General features: G+C 43.7%; 2 protein-coding genes across 6 annotated transcripts in view; both read right to left on the bottom strand.

Moving 5' to 3' along the window:
* Nucleotides 1–388, bottom strand: part of ALDH3A2 (aldehyde dehydrogenase 3 family member A2) — a 38,217-nt gene extending 37,829 nt beyond the window's left edge. For 2 of the 4 annotated variants that reach the window (XM_029611386.1, XM_029611387.1), the window contains exon 1: nt 47–186. The gene's annotated coding sequence lies outside the window, so the exon portion shown is untranslated. Of the gene's footprint in view, nt 1–46; nt 188–260 lie in introns of those variants that run through there. The other 2 variants (XM_029611385.1, XM_029611384.1) reach the window with 2 other exon arrangements.
* Nucleotides 389–4,656: 4,268 nt separating this feature from the next.
* Nucleotides 4,657–23,211, bottom strand: part of ULK2 (unc-51 like autophagy activating kinase 2) — a 255,524-nt gene continuing 236,969 nt past the window's right edge. For both annotated transcript variants that reach the window (XM_029611375.1, XM_029611376.1), the window contains 3 exons: nt 11,436–11,593; nt 7,560–7,695; nt 4,657–6,422 (listed from right to left, as the gene is read on the bottom strand). In XM_029611375.1, the coding sequence (XP_029467235.1) occupies nt 6,364–6,422; nt 7,560–7,695; nt 11,436–11,593 (353 nt within the window). In that variant the 3' untranslated portion in view covers nt 4,657–6,363. The remainder of the gene's footprint in view (nt 6,423–7,559; nt 7,696–11,435; nt 11,594–23,211) is intronic.

The following is a 23,211-nucleotide window of genomic DNA, read 5'->3' as shown; positions in this document are numbered from 1 at the left end:
GGAGGCAAACATAAGACCCCGGGAAATCAAACTCCGGCGCTCTTACTTCGCTTGCACGCACAGACACAGGCGCAGAAGTCTGGGGCTCCCTCGCTGCCAAGCACAGCACTTTTTTTTTTTTTGCCGCTTCTTGTCTGCCCCCTAGCCTCGGTCTTCCGTTCTGGCTATCCTGCAACCAGGATCTGGCCGAAGACCTGGCCAGGATTTAATCTGAACACGGCATCCCTCCCCTTCCTTCTTCAAAAGCTTTTATTTTTTACCTGTCTGACATCCGCAGAAAATGAAGATCTCTCACAAACTAGAAGAGAGGCTCCCTAACGTCGCTTAGATGCAGCTCCAGCACTGCTATCTCCATCGATGGTGGGGGTGGAAGGGAAATAGAACCAAAAAGTTATTTATAAGGGCCAAGAGTAACAGATAAGTTTGAAAAAGAAAAATAAGTGTGAAAGCTTGCTGGGCCGTTTGGTCGTCTTCTGCCGACATTTCTATGTTTCTGTTGCTAACCGTTCCTGGAAGATAGTGTTTCCAGGATATCCACTGCATGTGCATATAATGGAGACAGTGCATGCGCATTTATCTCATACATAGTTGTTTTGGATATCCTGAAACCTGACTAGCTGAAATCATTCAGGACAGGTTTGAGAATTATTAAACTAGAACATATGCATAGCTGGGAACCTTTGATTTCCAGCCACCCTGTGAAAGGGGGTTGAGGGGAAGGGCAAAGGACCGGATGTGCATAAAATGTACACACACACACATAGATAGATAGATAGATAGATCCATCTACTAGATAAGGGAGCCCTGACCGACGTGCCGCAAATGCGCAGTAGAGAGCAGCTCTACCGCGCATGCGAGCACGTCGGCCAGAGTTCGCCTATTTACAAAAATGGCGCTGAGAGGACCCCTGTAGCGGCGGCAGCAGCGAGGACCCGGAGCGACGGCGGCGAAGACCCGGACCCGTAATGGCGGCGGCACGCATGCCATCCAAAGACATTGTGATGAGCTGGGAGAGGAGTGACTGAGGGGAGGGAGAATAGAGGTGGGAGGGAGAATGGGGGAGGGAAGGGAGAATGAGGGGGGGGTGGAAGGGAGAATGAGGTGAAAGGGGAAGGTGGAAGGGAGAATTAGGGGGCAGGGAAGGTGGAAGGGAGAATGAGGTGGAAGGAAATGGGCCAAAATTTTTTTTTTTTTAATGTTGCCTGTTGTTATGGGCTTAACAGCTAGTAATCATATATATTATTTATTAACACATGTTTACACATTTATTAATACTTATGTTTACGATTTCTTCCCACACACGCTCATTCTTACATGCTCTCATTCCACATTCTCACTTGCACACAGCTTTACTCCTCTCACTGGCTCACATCTCTCCCTCTTCCACATACACATGCCTCACCCTCACATCCCTGTTCATTCACACTTTCACTTTTCTTCCTACTGCACAAACACACACTCACAGACATGTACTTTCCCCTCCCCTTGCTATACTCCCTCCCCATGCACACACCCATTCACACACACACATATATATACATATATATATACACACACACACACACACACACACACACATCACAAATACCCCCTCACTAATTACCTCGCCCCACCCCATACTCACTAGTAGCAGCAACCTGCTCCTGGAGTTGATAGGAAACAGAGTTGCTTACCTGTAACAGGTGTTCTCCAAGGACAGCAGGATGTTAGTCCTCACACGTGGGTGACATTGAATGGAGCCCGGCAAAGGAAAACTTTGACAGCACATCGAGCATGCCCAGCATGCCGCTAACCACGTGTCCAGGGCCGGTGCAAGGGGATTTGGCGCCCTTTTTTGCGGGCTCTCCTTTAACCTGCGGGTTAAAGGAGAGCCCGCAAAAAAAAAGGAGTTTCGCAGTGAATTCGCCGCATCAATGTTATTGGAAAGACGACCCGTGATTTCCCCTGAAGCAGGACAATTGTCCGAAACATGGCCATGTCGGGACTTATGGGACTTGATCGTTATTTTGGGATAAGTATTCCTTTTCAATCATGCGGTATCTAATTGGGAATTTCCCTTATAAGTTTCGTACGGTTTCTTTTAAAGAAAATTAGAAAAATTTAGCAAATTTGCAGGATTTATTAAAGCAAATTAGACACCTATGGTAAATGAGAAGCTATTTGAAATGTCTTACTCGTGAATAGAGGGTCTTACATTAGTATCTTGGCGATAGAGTGCTTTCTATTTGAAATAAGACCAATACATTTATTTCTTTGTTATTTGTTCACATTTGTGGTGTATTGGAGTACACTGTGTGTTTGTGGGTATTTTTGTACAAAAGGATCCAAGCCAGGCAGGTCCTGCGCTCGCCCCTCGGCCGCCCGACTCTTCGGAAGAACCCTTTGCAGGAGGCGTCTGAGCCAGGGGCCATGGAACACACTGGACTCTCAAGGCCCCCAAAACCCCTGAGGGCCTGATCCTCTTTGCAGGCCTCACTGGCGGCTCCTGATCTGCCCTGCACCGCAGGGCCTTCCTGGTTTTGTGTAAAAAATTGAGGAGAAAGTGGAGGATGGGTCTGAATCCCCCTGGAGGTTATCCTCACTCCCAGAGAGGGGGATTCTGCATCTGGACCCCTCCATGGGTCCCCACCTCAGGAGACAATGAAGGAAGGAGATCCCCCTCCCCAGCCTGCAATGGCCACTGTTCCTGTGCTCAATGGGAAGGAGGTCCCTGACGGGCTGCCGTGCTGGAGATAGTCTCATATATTCATGGTGCTGCGATAGACTGCTGCCCACTGTGATCCCTGAAGAGCCCTCCCCACTGGAGAGGCATCGGATGCATTTCCCATCCTGGGAAAGGTGTGCATGCACATCCCTGCATGCCACCAGATGCCAGGGTAGCAAGGGCAGTGCAGAGAATACCACCGAAGGGAAGGGGAACTAGCACCGAGCCACCTGCAAGCTGACATCATTGAATTGGGGAAATTAAGCTCTCCCAAGGCAAACCCCGTCCTTGTCTGACTTTTTTTAAAAAATAAACTTTAAGCAGCAGGAAAAAACAAACACTTCCCTGAAATGAAGAATGGCTGCAAGCTCAGGCCGTCCTGTAGGGCAATGGAATTGGGACCCCCAGTTTTAAGCCCTGTCCGGTGAAGAAAGGACTGAGCAATAAGAGTCCCCGACCCCCTGCTCGTCCGCCTCAAGAACCGGTTGGGGAGGGGGTGACCACCCGGATCTAGCAACCCCCTGGGAGGCCCTAAATTCCTGTACATTTTTTTTTTCAGTCAGACTGCAGGCTTTGCACCTCCACCATCTGCTGGAAACAAAATACTATGGGACAGCAGGTGGTACCTCGGGTTAAGTGGCAGGGTCAGTAAAACTGTCTCCATCTGCTGGAGGAGAGGCAAAACCCAGGAGTCTGGACTGATCTGGGTATGTACAGGGAACTAAAAACATTCTTGTTTTCCAGTGTCTAAGCCAGCTCTGGAGTCACTGGAAGATGAGCACGAGACAGTGTGTATGATATTTCTGAGAAACTATTGGATCTAATTTCATTAAAAGTATACTTCCATTCTGACCATATTCTGGGCAGTTTTGTCTGATCACAATGCAGCTTTGAGATCTCACCGTACTGTCCTGCTAATACCAATGTACATCTGTCATTAAAGTACTCAAAGCAACAACCAAGCTCCAGCAGGGCAAGCAGAAAGCCAGATTCTGACATGTGCGTCTTCCCATCCTCCAGTGTGCTCTCACTTAATCTGATTATTGCAAATGTGAGAGCAGTCTTACAAATTTAAAATTAAATATAGCACTTACAGATGTGATATGTCTGCTATACAAGTCAATAGATGCTGTAAACTTGCAAGCGATGTATAGAACACACAGTATGCATAAGACATCTTATGTCAACTGAGGCAGACATTGACTCACCATAAACCTCGGTCATTAAGTGAGATGGCATCTCTGCCGCCTTACACATGGCCTCCAAATATTTTTCATCATCTCAGCAGACAAAGCCCCATATCAGCTTTATGTAATAACCGAAAGACAGCACTCTTATTAAGAAATAAACATTTTAAGGTGGTTACTGTTAAACAGCAGACCTCAGGACTCATTCTCACTGTTTGACTCAAGTGCAGAGGTCTGCTGCTATTCTTCAGTAGGTAAAGTGCACATAAACTGCTTCCAGCATCTCAGGCCATAATATTCTCATCAAGCTAAAAATAAGTGGCAAAGTTATTACAGCTCCTGGCCTGCAAAAAAAAAAAAAAAAAAATTCACAGAAAGCCTTAAAGATTCTAATTCAATTATGTGCTGGTGATGCTGTGTCCCATGGAACATACAACTACATCCTAAGGAGAGAGCCTACATTCTATTACACCTGTATTTCCTTCTGTTCTGTGGATCTGAAGGTCTCTCTTCAGCAGTGGTACCCCTTTCTTGTTATATATAAAGGGATGATTCTCTTTGGCTGTACAGCATTATGAATTAATTCATTTTTTTTCTTCTTGTGTACTGTGCTGATGGTTTGCAAAAGTATGACATGTTAATATTTTATTGCACTTTTATGCTCTTCCTCGTTTGAGACATTTAGTAATGAAGTGGGTTAGAAATGTAATAAATGAAAAAGGATTTTTACGTTTGAGATCAGTGTCCAAAAATATCACCAAAGAATCCTATTGTCAGTTTTATTTAACCTTAATATACATTTATACAGGCCATAATAAAAAGGCTATTACGCAACAGTTCAGTGAGTTATTACCTAGTTTCAAGAATAATGCATGCAGTTACAAATAGGAGGTAGAAACACTGTATTAAAGACCTAAAAATACAAACATTATATATATATATATATATTTATAAATAAACACTTTCAAATTAACTCAGAATTTTCATACAGATAAATAAGATAAAAATTACATTACTTTTGTCAAAGTAAAGGAAAAAACATGGTTTTCTCCCAATTCACAAACAGTATGGATGCATGAAAGCTGTACAACTGTAGTCAAATATTTCATACCTGTGTGTTTAAGAAAGGATTAAAATGATTCTGTCCTGGAGAATATTTTCAAGTATTCAAGCAGTTGAGTAACAAACAGCCTCCTCCCATAAAAATAAAAATGTTAAAATGACTGGACCATTTCCAGAGAAACGTCTTCTGCCTCAGTACTTTGGAACAGGCTGTGTGATGACCTGAAATCTGAAAGTTAGGGTCTTGACACCTCAACCTGCCCTAAGTGGTTCCTTCACACATCCCATCACACAGGACCATTTAACACTGAGAGCTGTTAATATTACACCCAAAGATATCACAGGCATTTAGTGCATATTTTTCATGCTCAAGGAAAGGGGCAAGAAAACCTAAGGATACCCATCTGGCATACAAAGTAAACAGTCAACAAATCTAAACTTTTTCATTACCAGAAAACTCATAGTTCGTTACTTAAGTATTAGACAAACAGGTAAAAAATGGAAAAAGAGCACATGAATAAGTTTCTTACAGTTTTTTCCTTAAAGTTTCTAAGCTACATTTTAAATTCCAAATTAGATGGCTGTATACAATGAAATAAGCTACTTTTCCAGCAGTCAATTGTGCCTTTAAAACTTTTTTTTGCAAAAGTTAATATAGAGGATGCGCTACTAAATTAGTGCAATATGCAGTGTTTTGGAAGAAGACCATCAAGTTGTATCCACAAAAGATGAAACTGTATGATGATTCTTAACAGATGAAGTGACCCTTTCTTCCCTTCCTTCCTTCTATAAAGTGCATTTTTCCCCTGCTACTCAGTGGACCATCACATCTTCTCTAGAACTTGTAAAAGGGCAAATCCAGAAAACCAGCCTGAATGGTCAACGCTGAGCTTACAAGTTTCGGTTTCTTTTGCAATCATTTCCAGGTTTTCTGATATTAAAACCCACAACAAACACGCCGGCTTCCAAATAACATCGGTGTACAGTGTTCCAACCCATAAAAGTACACCGCTGGGTACTTCGCACAGAAAGTTCAGATGCCTATTGCCGACAGGAACACAAAAAAAAATCAAACTTCTTCGTGAGGACTTGCTGAACACACGCAAAAAGTTACACAGAAATGTAAAATGGGTTTCTTTCAGTTTTACTCTGAAGAGAGCAACAAGAAAGAGTGACTGGGCCAATAAGGCAGGTTTCATCTACAAACATTCAGCTATTAGGAAGCTTTTCTCCTTTTCTTGAATTCCATTTTTTTCTCTTTGGTAGTCCCAGTTGAAATTCTATAAAACTGTTCACTGGGGGTAGGACAAGAGACCAGACTTGTGCGCTGTAACAGTAGCCACACTGATATACAGTGCTACTGGTACATGGTCCTGGTTTAATGTATGGTCCTTGGGACTCTGCAACTGGTCAGATAGTCACTGTGCCATAGCAGAGGGCCGACAGCCTTCCTTCAATGCTAGCTTTATCTGCAAAGAGACATGATTCAGTAAATCACATTTCTGTTTTCAATTCGGTGAAAGCACAAAACAGGTAGACCATAATGCTCCAATTAAAGTTTAAGCTTATGTCGTCAATAAGCCTAAAGCTCCCACCTTTACAGGGTGTGCAGCACAGACTGGTCAACAAAATGAGTCTGTAGTCAAGTTTATAAGAATTTTATGGCTGGTAAAAGTGGTAGGACTTCCTACTTGTTGCAAAACTTTAATCTGCTTTTAGCAAGGAGCTTGGGGCATTGTATTTTTAAAAATTAACCAATTTGAGAGAATGCCAGGCAGCATGATGCGGTACTTTCTAGTCTCTCTGCTGCCACCTCCTAGTTGTCATGCTTCAAATGACAACTGGTCCATGACAAGTAAAGAGGTCATGAATTCTGAAGCCTTAACATGCTGCTCTTTTTTCAAGATCCAATTTTATTAAAACTTCACTTTACATTGTGTCTTGTTTTTGTACAATTCACTAAGCCTTGTTAAGCTTGCTTAAAAATATTTTAAGAGTACTGAATGATAGAGGTCATGCAATCATGTCTAGAGTTGGTGCAACCAGTGGCCACAAGGCTTACTTGGACTGGTAACAGAGTGGCCCTAAAGGCTTCCATATTGGAGAAGACATCCCTTCCAGTCCTTGGTCAGCAAGAAGGACCAGCTTCAAGTAAACAACTGTTGAGGGGCTGAGAAGGTGGGAGAGGGGATAAGATGCATTCTGCATCAGTTTAAGGTCAGTGATAGAACCATGCTCACTTCATAAAGTTTCTCCTGACCTTGACAGGTTTTCATTATTGTGTGTATTTTTCAAGAATTGTTCAGTGCTGCACAAATGCAGACAGTCTCTAAAACAGAGACCATGAAATTCTGCCCCCTGGAGTTTTGGAGCTTTAAAAAACAATCAGTATCAGAGTACAATGATAGGTAACATTTCTTACATGATGAAAACAGGAGTAAGTTAAGTTATTTTCACCCCAAGAAACCAAATGCGGTACCAGTCATTTTAGACTGTCCTGTATTTAAATTAAGCTTTAGAATATCCCAATGTTTGTGGCACTCACCTTTAGGTGCTGGGAGTCTGGGGGATGCGGGAAGGAAGAGGGGACAGCACTTGGTACTTACATTTGTGCACGTTTTCAATATCTGCTGGGTCCTGCAGGATCTTGGTTAGGCCTTCCAGCAGTAGGGCAGCTTTGTGGTAGCGATACACAATGTCTTCAGTTTGCTGAAACATCTCATCCAGTGCTGCTGACTGAACCTGGAACCACAAAAAAAAAAAAAAAAAAAAAAAAGAAGAGTGGTATTCTAAGAACATAAGTTGCTGCAATACGGGTCAGAGGGTCTATCAAGCCCAGCATCCTTTTTCTAACAGTGGCCAAGTACCCGGCAGGATCCCAAACAGTAAATACATCCCATGCTGCTGATACCTGTAATAACAGTGGCTATTCCCTAAGTCAACTTGATTCATAGTTTATAGACTTATCCTCCAGTAATCTGCAAATCTTTTTTAAACCCAGTTACACTGCCTGCCCTAACCATGTCCTCTAGCAATAAATTAGGGCTTAATTGTGTGTTGAGTGAAAATTTTCTCCCATTTGTTTAATATGCTACTTCCTAACTACACTAAGACTAAGTGGGTGCTCATAGACCCTTAGCCTCCATGAAACACTTTTTGACATGTCACACAAACCATTCCTGTTCTAAGTTTTTAATCATAAGCAGCCTTTAACAAGCATAACATGGTATGACATTTGTATTACAACCTTGAAGTTTATCTAGTCTGATGCTATAAGCTAGATAAAGATGCTGAGCTACAAGGTTGTAAAACATTTTGAACTGATATGAGGTTAGCTGACATTCCATCTAAAAACAGAGACAAGGTCAATTTATATTCCATCTAAGATTATAGAAACATATCTAGAACTAGAACAAGGACAAGGCCAACTGACATTCTGTCTAAGATTATAGAAAATATTCTTAGAACAGATAAGGCTGCTAATGTACCAAATTCTAAGAAACATATGAGATTATTAACTTGGAGAATGAGAGCAAAATACCATACAGACATTTAGATTTGTTTATAATAGAAAGCCAATCATAAAAATTGTGACAATTATGTAACCTAGTTTAGGGGTTGGAAATATAAATTCTATATAATGTTTTATCAGTAAAATCATTTGAAAGAAAAACACCAGCATAAATTCCCTAAGGCACTTTTGCCGCTCCATAAGGTACCTTATTTAAGGTCTAAGATTTATATTTTATAGCATTTAATAAAAAATGTCTCTATAGCTAGTGGCTTTAAGCATTCTTATTTCAATGAACCACAATAGGCCCCTAGTCTTGTATTATCTGAAAGAAGAAATAACTGGTTTACATTTATCTGTTCTAGTCCTCATGATTTTATAGACCTCTATCATATTCCCCCTCAGCCTATCTTCTCCAAGCTAAACAGCCCTAACCTCTTTAACCTTTCTATCCTCTATCATTTTGGTCACCTTTCTCTGTACTTTTTCCAGTGCAACTATATCTTTTTTGAGATGTGGCGACCAGAATTGCACACAGTATTCAAAATGTGGTCTCACCAAGGAGCAATAGAGGCATTATGACATTCTCAGTTTTATTCATCATTCTCTTTCTAATAATTCCTGTTTGCTTTTTTGACCATTGCAGCACACCAAGCTAATGATTTCGATGTATTATTCACTATAACACCTAGATCTTTTTCCTGGGTGGAGAGCAAGTAGACTGGCTAAATGCAGTTATTACACTGCACGTTCTGCCAATAAGGGCTTACTATCTTTGCCCTCTGTTCATTCCGCACATTTGAATCAAGTTAGGGAGAGAGCGGTGTCACTAGCAGGACCCAAACTTTGGAACACGCTACCAACGAATCTGAGGCTCGAAATCAATTTTAAAAAGTTTAAGCGCAAATTAAAAACCTGGCTTTTCAACAAAGGATATACAGAGTGAATTAGAGAGCTTTTATTCCTTTACTTTTATGCCTTTTTAGTCCCTTTTAAATTTGGTATTAATGCATTTTTTTTAGTGATTAACTCATTATTCCTGTTATTTATTTGAATGAATGTATATTTTAGGATTTAAGTTTTTGTTTATTTACATTTTAGTTATTTATAATTGTTTTATTTACAGGAGTTTTATGACTGGATTTGTTATTGTATTTTGTGCTATATTTTGTGAACTGTTACAATGGCTTGTCTTAGTGACGGTATATAAAACAAATAAAATATGGAACCTAACATCGTGTAACTACAGCATGGGTTATTTTTCCCTATCTGCATCACCTTGCACTTGTCCACATTAAATTTTATCTGCCATTTAGACACCCAATCTTCATCTTGCAAGGTCCTCCTGCAATTTAGCACAATCTGCATGTGATTTTATTCTGAATAATTTTGTCATCTGCAAATTTGATCACTTCACTCGTACCCTTTTCCAGATCATTTATAAATATATTGAAACGCACTGGCCCCAATACAAATCCCTGAGGCACTCCACTGTTTACCTTTTTTCCACTGAGAAAACCGACCATTTAATCTACTCTTTCCTTTTAACCAGTTTGCAACCTATGAAAAGACATTACCTCCTATCCCATGTCTTTTTAGTTTTCTTAGAAGCCTCCCATGAGGGACTTTGTCAAACACCTTCTGAAAATTCAAATACACTGTATGTACTGGTTCACTTTTATCCATGTTAACCCCTTCAAAAAAAAAAAATGTAGATTTGTGAAGCAAGATTTTTTTTGGGTAAATCCATGCTGGCTGAGTTCCATTAAACTATGTCTATCTATATGTTCTGTGATTTTGCTCTTTAGAATAGCTTCCACAATTTTTCACAGAACAGGCTCACCAGTATGGATCACTCTGGAGCCCTTTTTAAATACCAGGGTTACATTGGCCACCCTCCAATCTTCAGGAACAATGGTCAAGTTTAATGATAGGTTACAAATTTTTACTAATAGGTATGAAATTTCATTTTTTTTTTTTTTAAGTTTTTAGAACCCTGGGGTATAATACCATCCAATCCAGGTGATTTGCTACTCTTCAATGTCAGTCTGGCCTACTATATTTTCGTGATTCACCATGATTTGGTTCAGTTCATCCAAATCATCACCCTTAAATTATCTCTGGAAGCAGTCTCTCTTCAACATCCAACAAGGAAGCAAAGAATTCATTTAGTCTTTCTGCAATGGCCTTATCTTCCCTTTAACTCCTTTGGCATTTAACGGTCCAACCGACTCCCTCACAGGTTTCCTGCTTCGGCTATATTTCAAAGTATTTTATTATGAGTTCTTGCCTCTACGGCCAGCTTCATTTCAAATTTTCTTTTAGCCTGTCTTAGCAATGTTTTACATTTAACTTGACAATGCTTATGCTTTTTCCTATTTTCTTCAGCTGGATCCTCCTTCCAATTTTTGAAGAAAGTTTTATTTTTTTTTTGGCAATCGTTTGGCCTTCCTTCCCATATTTCTTGATGCATGGAATATATCTGGACTCTGCTTCAAGACGGTATTTTTAAACAATGTCCACAATGGTTGTACACAACCTCTGCAGCTGCACCTTTCAGTTTTTTCTATTTTCTTCGTTTTATCAAAGTTTTCCTTTTGAAAGTTTAGTGTTAAGAGATATAGATTTACATATTGTTCCCCCTTTCTGAGCAAAAACTGCTAATGAAACTGATAAACTCTGCTGCTGAACTAACACTAAACACACCAAGCCAGGCAGAAGTGTTCTGCTCTTACAAAGACACATAAAGGAAAATATAGGAGGCTCCATTCTGAAACCATGGTCAACTTCACAAGGTCTGGAGGTTATTAAAGGTTCTGCCTAGGGTTTTTCCTTTGTTAGTTGGTCAATGGGCATGCTTAAGATGGAGCTGGCACCTCAGAGTTTGTGGTACGTGAGGCTGGGGGACGAGTGCAGGTGGGAACCTAGATAAGGGAAGAACAAGACAAGATATTTAGGTAACAAAGATTACCATTTCCACAGCGCAATTGTAGATCAGTTTCTCTGCAGTGACACTATTGATTTCATCCACGAATCTTTGCTTGTCTGAGAAGAAACGATTCAGCTTCTCTGTCAGTTTCTTGCTCAAAGTGATGCAGAATTTATATCGCTCATTCATATTTTTGACAACTAGAATAAGATCAGAAGTTTTTCATTAACTGTCAATAGTTTAAAAAAGGAAAAAAGCATATGCGCTTACTATATACAACACTCTGTATACAACAGGATGAATTAGCATGTGGATGACATCCGACGGCACTGAATGGACCCTTTTCTCTAGGTCACTAGAGCTTTTTACACCCCTACTATGCATGCGCAGGAGTTCCCATGTGAGCACTGCCTCATGAGCCGCCTCACTTCATTCACAGCTAAACTACAGTTGGATAGTCTACCCTCCAGGGAGGTGGGCAGATATTAAGCATGGCTAATTAATCCTGCTGTCTACAGAAACACCATTTATGGTAAGCACGCATACTTTTCTCATTGACAAGCAGGGCTGAATTAGTCATGACACAAGGAATCCCAAGCTGAGGGTTGAACTAGCAGAGCATTCATTGAAATGCAACCCAGCTCTGAGAACAGATTACCAAAACTGCTTGTCCAAAATTAGTCAACCCTGGAGAAATTATCTAGACAGCAGTGGGACGGGAAGGTATGCACAGAAACGTCTGCTTTACAAATGACACTGATAGAAACTGCTCTCAGATGAGCATCCAAAGTAGCCATGGCTCTGACTTGATGAGCTTTGATGAAATCTGATATCTGATCTCTCACCAGCGCAAAATAGTGTGCTATACAGTCTGCTAGCCAGTTGGAAATGGTGCATTTAGGAACAGCACTCCCAGTCTAATAAGATCGCAAAACAAACAACTAAGAAGCTTGATGATGAGACTGTGTTAAGTAGTAGGCCATTACCTTCTTGCAGTACAATGTATGAAGGGCTTTTTCATCCTTATGCGTATAAGGCCTTGGAAAAATCATATGCAACACAATTGATTGGTTGATTATGAAAAGCAGAAATCATTTTAGGAAGAAACTTAGGATTGGAGTGGAGTACTATTCTGTTATGGAAAAACTGAAGGTACAATGAGTAGGAAACCTAGGCCTGAAGTTCTCAGACACATTGAGCCAATACAATAGCCACCGGGAATACTACTTTCCACGTGAGGAACTTCAAGGAAGATGGTTCAAACGGAAGCTTCATGAGCTGCATTAGGACCACACTGAGATCCCAGGGAATGGCAGGTTTTGAAATCAGCAGTTTTGTATGTAGTAAGCCCTTCATGAGCTAAGATGCCAAGGATGGACTGAGATGGGCTTGCTGTCCCTCTGCATGTGGTAGGCAGTGATAGTGCAGAAACTGACTTACTGATGAGGTACTGAGACCTGAAGATGACAAAAGCATTAAGTATCTAAGCATCTCCTTGGGATTACAAGAGAATGGGTCCAAGGAAGCTGCTTTTACAACACAAGGAGAACTATTTCCATTCGAAGCCATATGACCTCCTGGTAAACTGTTTCCTGGCTGAAATAAGGACATCTTCCCTATTCCTGGATAGCGCTAGAGAAGATACTATTGAGTGCTCAATATCCATACTATCAGGTAGAAGGCCTGTAGGTGTTCGAGCAGGTGACCTTTTCTCGTGTCAGTGTTGGGTCTGTTCCCACGTGGTTCAGCAGATAACAGATAACCAAGTTTCTCTGGGTCAAGCCAGTGAAATGAGGATGATGCAGGCTCTGTCTTCAAGCTCCTTCTACCCTGTCCTTGCCACCAATGGAAAAGGGGGAAGGCATAGAGGACTCCTGTAGTCCAATAGATTGAGAAGGCATTTGGAACAAGACAGGATTGCTTGGGCAGAGAGAATAGAACTTTGACTTTTCTGTTTCCCTTCCTGGTGAACAGGTCACTAGTAGGGGTCCCCAAGAAATCAGAGGTATTTTGCAACAGACTGGCTCAGCAACCACTTGTGAGGAAGGTAGATCTGGCCAAGGTTGTCCATGAGTGTGTTTGCTGTTCCCAAAAGGTAGGCTGTTTGAAGCAATGCCCCACAGGCAATCACCTGAACCACATTATCTGGGAAATTTTGCAGAGAACCTGAAATTCCATGTCCTCCTGTTTGTTGATATTTTTTATTTATTTAAGGTTTTTTTTATACCGGCATTCAAGAACTCGTTCTCATCATGTCGGTTTACAGAAAACAGGGGTGCAAAAATATAACCAAAAACAAATAAACGTGGAGAAGAGAAGCAGTTACAATTAACAAGGGCTAATGAACTGGGATTGTAAGAAATAAAAAAGATAGAGGAGGATAATTATATACAAGTGTACAATGTAAATAAGGATATAAATGTAAATAAGGATATACAATGTAAGGATACACAATGTATCCTTACATTGGATACACAATGTATCCTTACATAGGATACACAATGTATCCTTACATAAATAAGGATATACAATGTAAGGATACACAATACAAATAAGGATATACAATGTAAGGATATACAATGTAAATAAGGATATAAAACAACCACTTGGATCAGAAAACTCAACCTGAAGAGGCCCCAACTCCAGTAGATTGATGTGGAGCCCCTTCTCTTTCCAGGTCTATACACCTTGAGTGTATAGTGTACCGGTTTGTGCATCACATTCTTTGGTGGATGCAGTGCCCACAGACATCCAAACATGGCAAGGGCTGCATTGGGCCGCCCATCTTCAGAATCTTCAGGCTCATCCACCATTGAAAATGTAACTTCATTATTAGAGTTACAATGAGCAGCCATGAGAGAGGCTGAGATAGCTGATCCCACTGCAGATGGAGGCCCCACTGAGGCGGCCTCATGTTTAGATGGGTGAACAACTATGTGGATTGCTGCTACCATGTGATCCAGTAGTACTTGGACAGTGTTGGCCAGAGTCTGAGGATCAAGACAAGTTGGAGGCCACGGACCTTAGCTTGAGGGCCCTATCTGGTGGCAAGAACACTGTCTCCAACAGGGTATCTACCTAGGCTCTGATGAGCCGTTGAGCTGGAACAAGATGGTACTTGGAGTAGTTAAACTCCAACAGGAGGAGATTGATGGTTTTGTCCTAAGCATAAGCTAACTCTAGAAATGAGCCCATCACTAGCCACTTATCCAGATATGGGAAGATAAATCCCTTGGCATCAAAGGAAAGCTGCTACCACCAGGCATTTTGTGAAGACCCTTGGTACTGCCAACAGGCCGAATGAAAGGACTTTATATTGACAGTGGGAACTTTCCACCAAAGCAAAATTATTTCCAACAAGTCGGATGGATCAGGATGAGGGCAAAGGCATCCCTCAGATTCAGGGTGCACATCCAATCTCTCTGCTGGAGGGAAGGGAGGATGGTGTGGAAGGACTTCATCTTGAATTTCTCCTGAAGAATGCACTCTTCCAGTTTCCTCAAATCCAGGATGTCTCAAGCCTTCTGACTTCTTCATAAAGAATTATCAAAAATAGAATCCCTGGCCATGCTCCCATGGCGGGGTTAACTAGACAGCCCATTGCAGAAGGAGAGATTCCACCTCCAAGTGGAGTTTAGGTGCATGAAACAAATCTAGGCTGTAAGTTGAATGCAAACAGCGCAGGATGTGGGAGAAGTGCATGAGGTAGCCATATTGCACAACTTTAAGGACCCAGTTGTCTGAAGTGACCTTGCATTTGGACAGGAATAGCTAGATTCTGTCCCTGACTCGGGGTTCCATTATCTGAGGCTACAGAACAGTCAAAAACTCAGGTCCGGTTTAGGCTGGGCCTGCAGTTGCTGCTTCAGTTGCCTACGTTCCTGTTGGTGATCTTTCGCTGGAAGTGTTGCGAGGACAAGGAGGTCAGAAGTCTGCATCTCTGAAAAGACTGGAAAGAGTGCCTCTGATAAAATGGTTGCTTATAGAAGTAGCGTTTTACCAATAGTGGCTGGTAGGTTGTACTGGACAGGGCGTGGATCTCCTTATGCTCCCTCCTTGATCTGCACAACCAAATCATTGACTGTCTCTGAAAAGTTGTTAGCAACACATGGATCATAAGTCAGCTTCTCATGGACATCCTCCCTGGGCTGCTAGTTCAAAGCCAACCCATACAGCAGGGTGTAATGGTGGCTGTCGATGATTGAGTCAAGGTGTTGAGGACTCATACTGAGAGGAGTGACACAAATTCCTCTATGTGCAAGAGGACATGGTGGCAGGACAAGTTCCTCTTCCAGGGAAAGAATTATGGGCTTCAGTTTCTCCGTGCAGTCATGAAGATACTGGACCATGGAAACTGATGGGCCATGATGCGTGCCGTTCAGCACAGAGCTGTAAAACATCTTCCCCAAGCTGTCTAAAAACCTTGGGTTCTTGTCCAGAGAGGATTTGGAAAAAAGAGGCAGGTCTTTTTAGCCCAATTCAGTGCTGAAGCAACCACCACTGATTGGAAGAGGAATTTAACCACTCCAAACCCTGGGGACTATTGGACTATATATTTGAGATCAAGCTTATGAGCAGCTGGCAGGCATAATGGAGACACACATCCTAAGCTGTAGATCCCTTAGAATTCTGTGAACAGGGATTACTGCCAGATCTGCTAGGTTTCCAGATCTTCAGGATTACAAAGATCTTTGCCCTGGGATCAGTGTCCTGACATACAATGAGCCCCAGTGCTTTGGCATAAGGTCTACAGGTGGGGGAGGAGTGCTTCGGGGGTTCAGGAGATGGGTCAGATAAGATCCCTGTTGTACCTTCTTCCACCAAACCATAATTAGGGTGGACATTGACCCAGGAATCAGATGACAGGGGTGACTGGCCAGGTCGCAACCCCCAGGAGGAGAAAACTGCACATATCCCGGAGCATCTTCTAAGGCTGACCCAGCATCACCACCAAGGGAGGTAGGGTCTCCCAGAGCTCCTTAGTTTCTGAGGGCAGGTATTCCAAAGCTATCAAGTCAGGAGAAGATAAATCCATGGGATGGCACATTACGATCAGGATGGAGAAAAAGCCCATGACTGATTTGCAATGGAATTTTGAGACCTCTGGGTTGATGTGGAGGATGAGAGCTCTTCCTCAGACAACAATCTGTTCATCCTCCTGTGACTCCTGCCAGTGCAGTCTGCAAGAATGGCAACCCTGAACAGAGCAAATTTGGTTAGGAGTAAGCAGCCTGGTATCCGGGGGTCAAAACGGATCCTCTGGAGGCCTGGCATCTGGATAGAAAAAGTGGAAAGGGGCCATTGGCATCTTTCTAGCCAGGAAAGAAGGGACTTGGGTTGAGCCTCCATGCACAAACCCCTTTGTTGCTCCCACCCACTGGGGGGGGGGGGGGGGGGGGGGGGGGGGGGGGGAGTGAGGCTGAAGGCATTGAATGCTTGTGGTGCTCTGATGGGCTATGAACCAGGGAAACCAGGGTTCTAATCCCACTGCTGCTGCTCATGACCTTGGGCAAGTCCCTTTACCCTCTGTTGCCTCAGATGCAAATTTAGATTGTAAGCCCTCTGGGGATAGAGAAATACTTATAGTATCTGAACGTAAACCGCTCTGAAATGCCAAAAAGCAGAATATAAATTAAAAAATTCTGGGATATTCTGATGGCGCAGAGAGATTCAGTGATGCCAGAGTTAAGTGCCATTAGTGCAGGCCCTGCCTGCACTAATGGACACAAGTGCTTAGATCACATCTGTAGCTCTGATGGCACCAGGAGTGCTTGGTGCTCCGATAGCACCAGGAGCTTTGGAAGAAGCACCTCAGGAAAAGTGATGTTTTCTTGTGAAAGATGCCAGATGCTTCCATGGAGGGGATGAAGTCCAGGAAGGCAGCATGGAACCAGGAGACTCCAGTGCCTCATGCTCTCTCAATTGTTTCACCCAGTGCCCCAGGACCCCAACCTGAGGGGAGATTGGAGAGCTAAAGATTTGCTGGAGTCCAATGACTGGAAGAGCGGTGCCTGAGCTCCAGGGCCTGGAGGAGCTTGGCCATCTTATAGGTCCTATATTTTTGAGCCCTTAGACATCCTATCCGCAATAGTAGCAGCTGACTGAGTTATGGTCGAGGCAATGGTAAAAGACAGATACCCAGATACCCATTGGAAAGAGACATAATCCTACATTCGCAAGCCCAGAATCCACTTGGGGTGTGTGCCCTTCCCCAATAACTAACAGTGTCAATATAAAGGAAAATTTGTTCTTACCTGCTAATTTTCATTCTTGTAATACTATAGATCAGTCCAACAAGTGGGTTTTGCATCCCTACCAGAAGATGGCGGCAGAGAATAGAAACTTTTCAGGTACTGCTACATAACTGAGTGCCACCTGTGGTCCCTCAGTACTGATCTGTACCCAAGCCAAGATGTCCAAATTTACAAACCCCAATAAACTAGTTGAGCACAGACTCAAAAATGGAGCTCCCTAAAGCTAGCCCCCCCCCCCCCCCCCCACATCTCAAACAAGGCAACCACCTCTGAAAAGCATAGTCATTCATGCAGCTTGCATGTTCTTAGTAATTCTGCATATGTTTACATACTGTTTCAGCAACATCCAGAAGTGAGAAATTCTTTTGAAAAAAGGGGATGGGTCTCTGGACTGATTTGTGGTATTATAGGAATGAAAATTAGCAGGTTAGAAATTTTCCTTTCCTGTGCATTCCCCAGATCAGTCCAGACAAGTGGGATGTACCCAAGCCCCTCTATACTGGGCAAGATCTTGAAAGACCCGCGCGCAACACACTTTCCCCAAAAGCCACTTCCTCTGGTGCCCGCATATCCAAGATGTAATGTTTGATAAAAGTGTGAAGAAAATCAGCTGACACTCTGCCCAAGAGGTTGACTGCGCTTCTCAATCCTTCCATCACCAACAGACCATTACAGATGTAAGCTGTATTTATCGCCTCCTTCAGCTTTCTTGCAATCGTGCCCTTGGAAGCCTTATTTCCCTTCTTTGCTCCATAGAACAAGACAAAAAGATGATCTGATTTCCAAAAGACATTCGTCACCTTAAGATATCGAAAAGAATTTGCCGCACATCCCTCGCCACTGGAGCACCTGGTGACAGATTCAGAAAAGCTGGTTGCTTGACAGTCTGGTTAAGATGGAGAGGAAACCACCTTAGGCAAAAAGGAAGGAACCATATGTAACGACTCACCATCCTCCAAAAATCGTAGGAATGGATCCCTAACACGACAATGCTTGCAGCTCTGAAATCCTCCTAGCTGAGCAGATAGCCACCAAGAAAACAGACTCGAGGTTAGATCCTTCAAAGAAGCCCTTCTAATCAGTTCAAAGAGAACCACAGAACTTGAAGAACCAGATTAAGGTACCAGGCTGGACATACCTTACGGACCAGAGGATGCAGATGTTTTGACCCCTTCAGAAAATGCACCACATCCGGATGAGATGCCAATGGTGTTCTATGCCCCCTGAACTCGAAGGAAATTTATAGGCCAATCCCTTAGCCGAGTCACTTTGTAAAATGGCTAAAACCAGTGAAACATCCACCTTTAAAGGTTGCAACTTGTTCTGCAAACACCACGACTTGAACACTCTCCAGACCCGGATATATGCCAGTGACGTGGAGGGCCTCCTTGCCTGAAGAAAAGTCGAAATCACAGGTTCCGAGTATCCCTTCAAGCGGAGCCATCACCTTTCAAAAGCCAAGCCACTAGACAGAAGCGATCCGCCTGATCAGAAAATATGGGTCCCTGCTGCAACAACCCTGGCAGATGGGCCAAGCGAACAGGACCATCTACTGCAAGATGAACCAGGTCCGCAAACCACGGCTGGCGCAGCACTCGGGTGCCACCAGAATCATCCTGCCTGGATGAAGCTTGATGCGATACAATATGACCTATGAGAGGCCACGGGGGACACATGTACAGCAACAGTTCTGTCTGCCATGGCTGCACGAGGACATCGATGCCCTTGGATCCAACTTCTCTCCTGTGACTGAAAAACTAAACAGTCTTCACATTTCCTGGAACTGCCATGAGGTCCAACTCCAGCCTGCCCCGTCTGGCCTGAATAAGGGCAAAGGCCTCGCTGACAATTCCCACTCCCCCAGATCCAGACGCTGCCTGCTGAGATAGTCCACCTGTACATTGTCCACTCCGGCCACACGCGACAGCCAGTCGAGCTAGATGGCGCTCTCTGCCCAAACAAACAGTTCCTGCGCCACCAAGCAGCTTTTCCTTCTGCCTTACAATTGATGAACGCCACCATCGTCGCATTATGCGAACACACCCATACTGACCTTCCTTGAATGAGAGGGAGAAAGGCTTTGTGAACTGCTTTGGTGTCCAAACGATTTGTCACCAGAAGAGGCATCCTGGTCAATCACAGCCCTTGGACAGATTTTCCTTGACAAATCTGCCCCACAACTTTTGAGGCAGGAGTCTGTGGTCACCACCACCCAGTTGGGTACCTCCAAGTCCATCTCCTTCTCCAGATTGGGCCAAGACAGCCACCATGAGAGACTGGACCTGGCATCTCCCTAAAGCAGGTTCCAACAAGATAAAAACTCTCTGCAGCGGTCGCATGTGAGCAAAGGCCCATAGAACTAACTCCAGTGTAAATGCCATAGAATCCAGGACCTACAAATAGTCCTAGACTCCGGGAACTGAAAGTCGCAGAAGACAAGCACCTGATCCTGCAACTTGTCCATTTTCTCCACGGTCAGAAAAACCTTCCTGAGCCGGGTATTCAACTAAGCTTCCAGATATTACAATGTCTGGGACAGCTCCAAGTGACTCTTTGCCAGATTCATCACCCAACCCAATGAACCCAGGAGCCGCATGACCCGAACTGATTGATGACGCTCCATTTCCAACTTTGCTCTGATGAGCCAATCATCCAGGTATGGGTGCACCAGGATTCCTTTCCTCTTGAGTGCTGCCGCTACTAGCATCACCTTTGTGAACTTTGCGGTGCTGTTGCCCAAAATTGCAAATGCTCCCCCAGGACAATGAACCTCAGGAACCTCTGGTGATTGGTCCTTATGGGAATGTGGAGATAGGCCTCAGTCAAATCCAATGTCGCCAGAAACTCCCCTTTGCGCACTGCCACTATCATTGTCCGCAATGTTTCCATCCGAAAACATGGCACCCGGAGTGCCGCATTGACCTTCTGAAGAAGAGACTGGGCCAAATGGTCCCCCCTCCTTGGAAACCACGAAATACAGCAGTGGTTCTCAACCTTTTTCCCATCGTGACACACCTGACAGGCCACGCTCACATGTGTGACACGCTGCTCATTACAATTTACGGTGGAAATAAAAAGTAAAGGTCCGGTAATTATTTTTATTGTTTAAAATGACAAGGGAAAGATACATATTCTGTCTGAACAGAAATTGCATAAATAGTAAACATCCCACACCAAAACAGCACCAATTTCCAGCACTTAAACAGTAACCACCTTACCTAAGAAAAGGCAACACTGAAATATTACACCAGGCCTTAAGACACCAATACATCTCCTATTAGGAAAACGGACCAAGTCAGGCTGCTATACAGCCCTACACAAACTACACGCCAGCAGAAAACCTCACCTGAATCACATGTGCTGACCCTCCCATAACAAAGAATAAAGAGACCAAAACGCTTAACTAGAAGCATGCAGAAAAAACTGAATTGGAAACTGCAACAAGCCAGAGTCTCTGTATGCAGTGTAATAAAGGAAAAAAGAAACATCACCCATCCTTATAAAACAAATCAAGAAATATAAAATCAGTAGCAGTAAAACCATACTAACAAAAAGAACAGATTTTGAAACAGCTGATGAGTGAATATCCAATTAAAAACTCATAAAACATTTCTAGATACCAATAAAATATTTCAAAATAGCAGACACAAAGACCCAGTAATGAAAAATAAGGATACAAACATTTTTTGCTCTGCATACCTGGAAAAGTTTGATATCCAGGTGTCCTGAGATTGTTTTGAATTAGCAGGAGGGGGGGTGGTTTGCTTGGAACTTTCTCCTCTGTCACATACCAGCGCTCTCTCTCACACCGGCTCTCAATTACACACCTATACACACATGCTTTTTCTCTCACTCATATAGGCTTACACATTTACACACATGCTATCTTTTCAAGCTTACACACACAGGCTTTCAATCACACACATACATGCTGTCTTCTCTCACACAGACTCATTCACATGCTTACAAACATGCTCTCTCATTTACACACAGGCTCTCAATCACATGCTCCCTCACCTAAACCATCTCTCAATCAACAGACACACATGCTCTCTCTTACTTATACACACAGGCTCTTAATCATGCATACACGATCTCTCTCATACACTTATACTCTCTCTCACAAACAGGTTTTCAATCACAAACTTACACATACAGGTTCCCAATCGTAAACTTACATTCATGCTCTCTCTCTCACAGGCAGGCTTCTCAATCACAGACATACTCTCTTTCACATATACAGGCTCTCAATCACACACATACATGCTCTCTCACTCACACACACAGGATCTCAAACACACATGCTTGCTTGCTCATTCACTCTCTCTCCCTCCCCCCCGGAACTAGCGGCAGCAGCAGCCTCCTCCCAACCCTAACCTCCTTCATTTTCAGCCCTCACGGAGGAGGAGTTTCATTGGCCGCGGGGGTTGACGCTCTTCTTCATTTTCCTCCGAGCCGCGCTGCACATTCCTCAGACCGTGCCTCTCCTGTTCTTCGGGCAGATTCTGACCACACTAGCATGATCTCTTCTTCCCGCGCACGCACCCGATGCTCACCACTTCCTCTTCCGGGCTGCGGGGGAGGGGGGCGAGAAGAGACCATGCCGATACCGCTGACTTCAGCTGTCCTGCTGAGTTCCGCCCGGGCGGAGGACCAGGGAGCAGCTGGGTCAGCGGGGGGACCGGGAAGTGTGGCGACACACCTGCGTGTTCTTGGCGACACACTGGTGTGTCGTGACACATTGGTTGAGAACCACTGAAATACAGAGTACCTTCGCTGTACCCACTCCTGAGGAGGAACCGGGACAATTGCATGCAGGCGCTGCAACTGTTGCAAGATGCCCTGCACTGCCTCCCACTTGGATCGGGAGATGCAAAGGGAGACCACAAAGGCAACCCTGAGTAGACGAAAAAATTCTAAGACGTAGCCATCTCTTACCACCAACAGAAACCACTGGTCTGACATGATCCTGGTCACTCAAAAAAAAAAAAAAAAGAGGAACAGTCTCCCTCCGATAGCCTCTGGAGAGGAGTGGACCAGCTTGCCTTCATTGGCCAATCTTACTTCTGTCAACCCCCTGGGTGAGACATTCCCAGGGAGGCCTTTGCTGCACTTGAAGACTGCTGCCTGCCCAAGCCCTGCTTCTGCACCATAGGCAAGGAACTCCTGCTTGATCAAAATCTTCCAGCGTCTTGAAAACGAGCACACTGCGGAAAGGTCTTCATGGCAGTCTTATCCTCGGTAATTTCCCTTCGACTGCCCCAACTGCTTCATCAGTTGCTCCATATCCTCTCTGAACAGCAATTTCTCTTTAAAGGGAAAGTTACACAGCTGGGCTTTAGACCACACATCCGCAGACCAATTCCACAACCACAGAAGCCTCTGTGCTGCAACAGTGGAGACCATATTCTTGGCAGAAGTCCGAACCATGTCATATAGGGCATCAGCCACATAGGCCACTCCTGTTTCCAAGCAGGCAGCCTGAGCAGCCTCACTCGTTACCCCTGACACCTTTTTGTGTGCCTTCTGGACCCAGTGCAAGCAGGCTCTCTACATCAAGCTCC

The sequence above is a fragment of the Rhinatrema bivittatum genome, chromosome 8, assembly GCF_901001135.1.
Source record: "Rhinatrema bivittatum chromosome 8, aRhiBiv1.1, whole genome shotgun sequence".
NCBI lineage: Eukaryota > Metazoa > Chordata > Amphibia > Gymnophiona > Rhinatrematidae > Rhinatrema > Rhinatrema bivittatum.
Note: the sequence above shows the minus strand (reverse complement) of the source record. Positions and strands in the feature narration are given on the sequence as shown.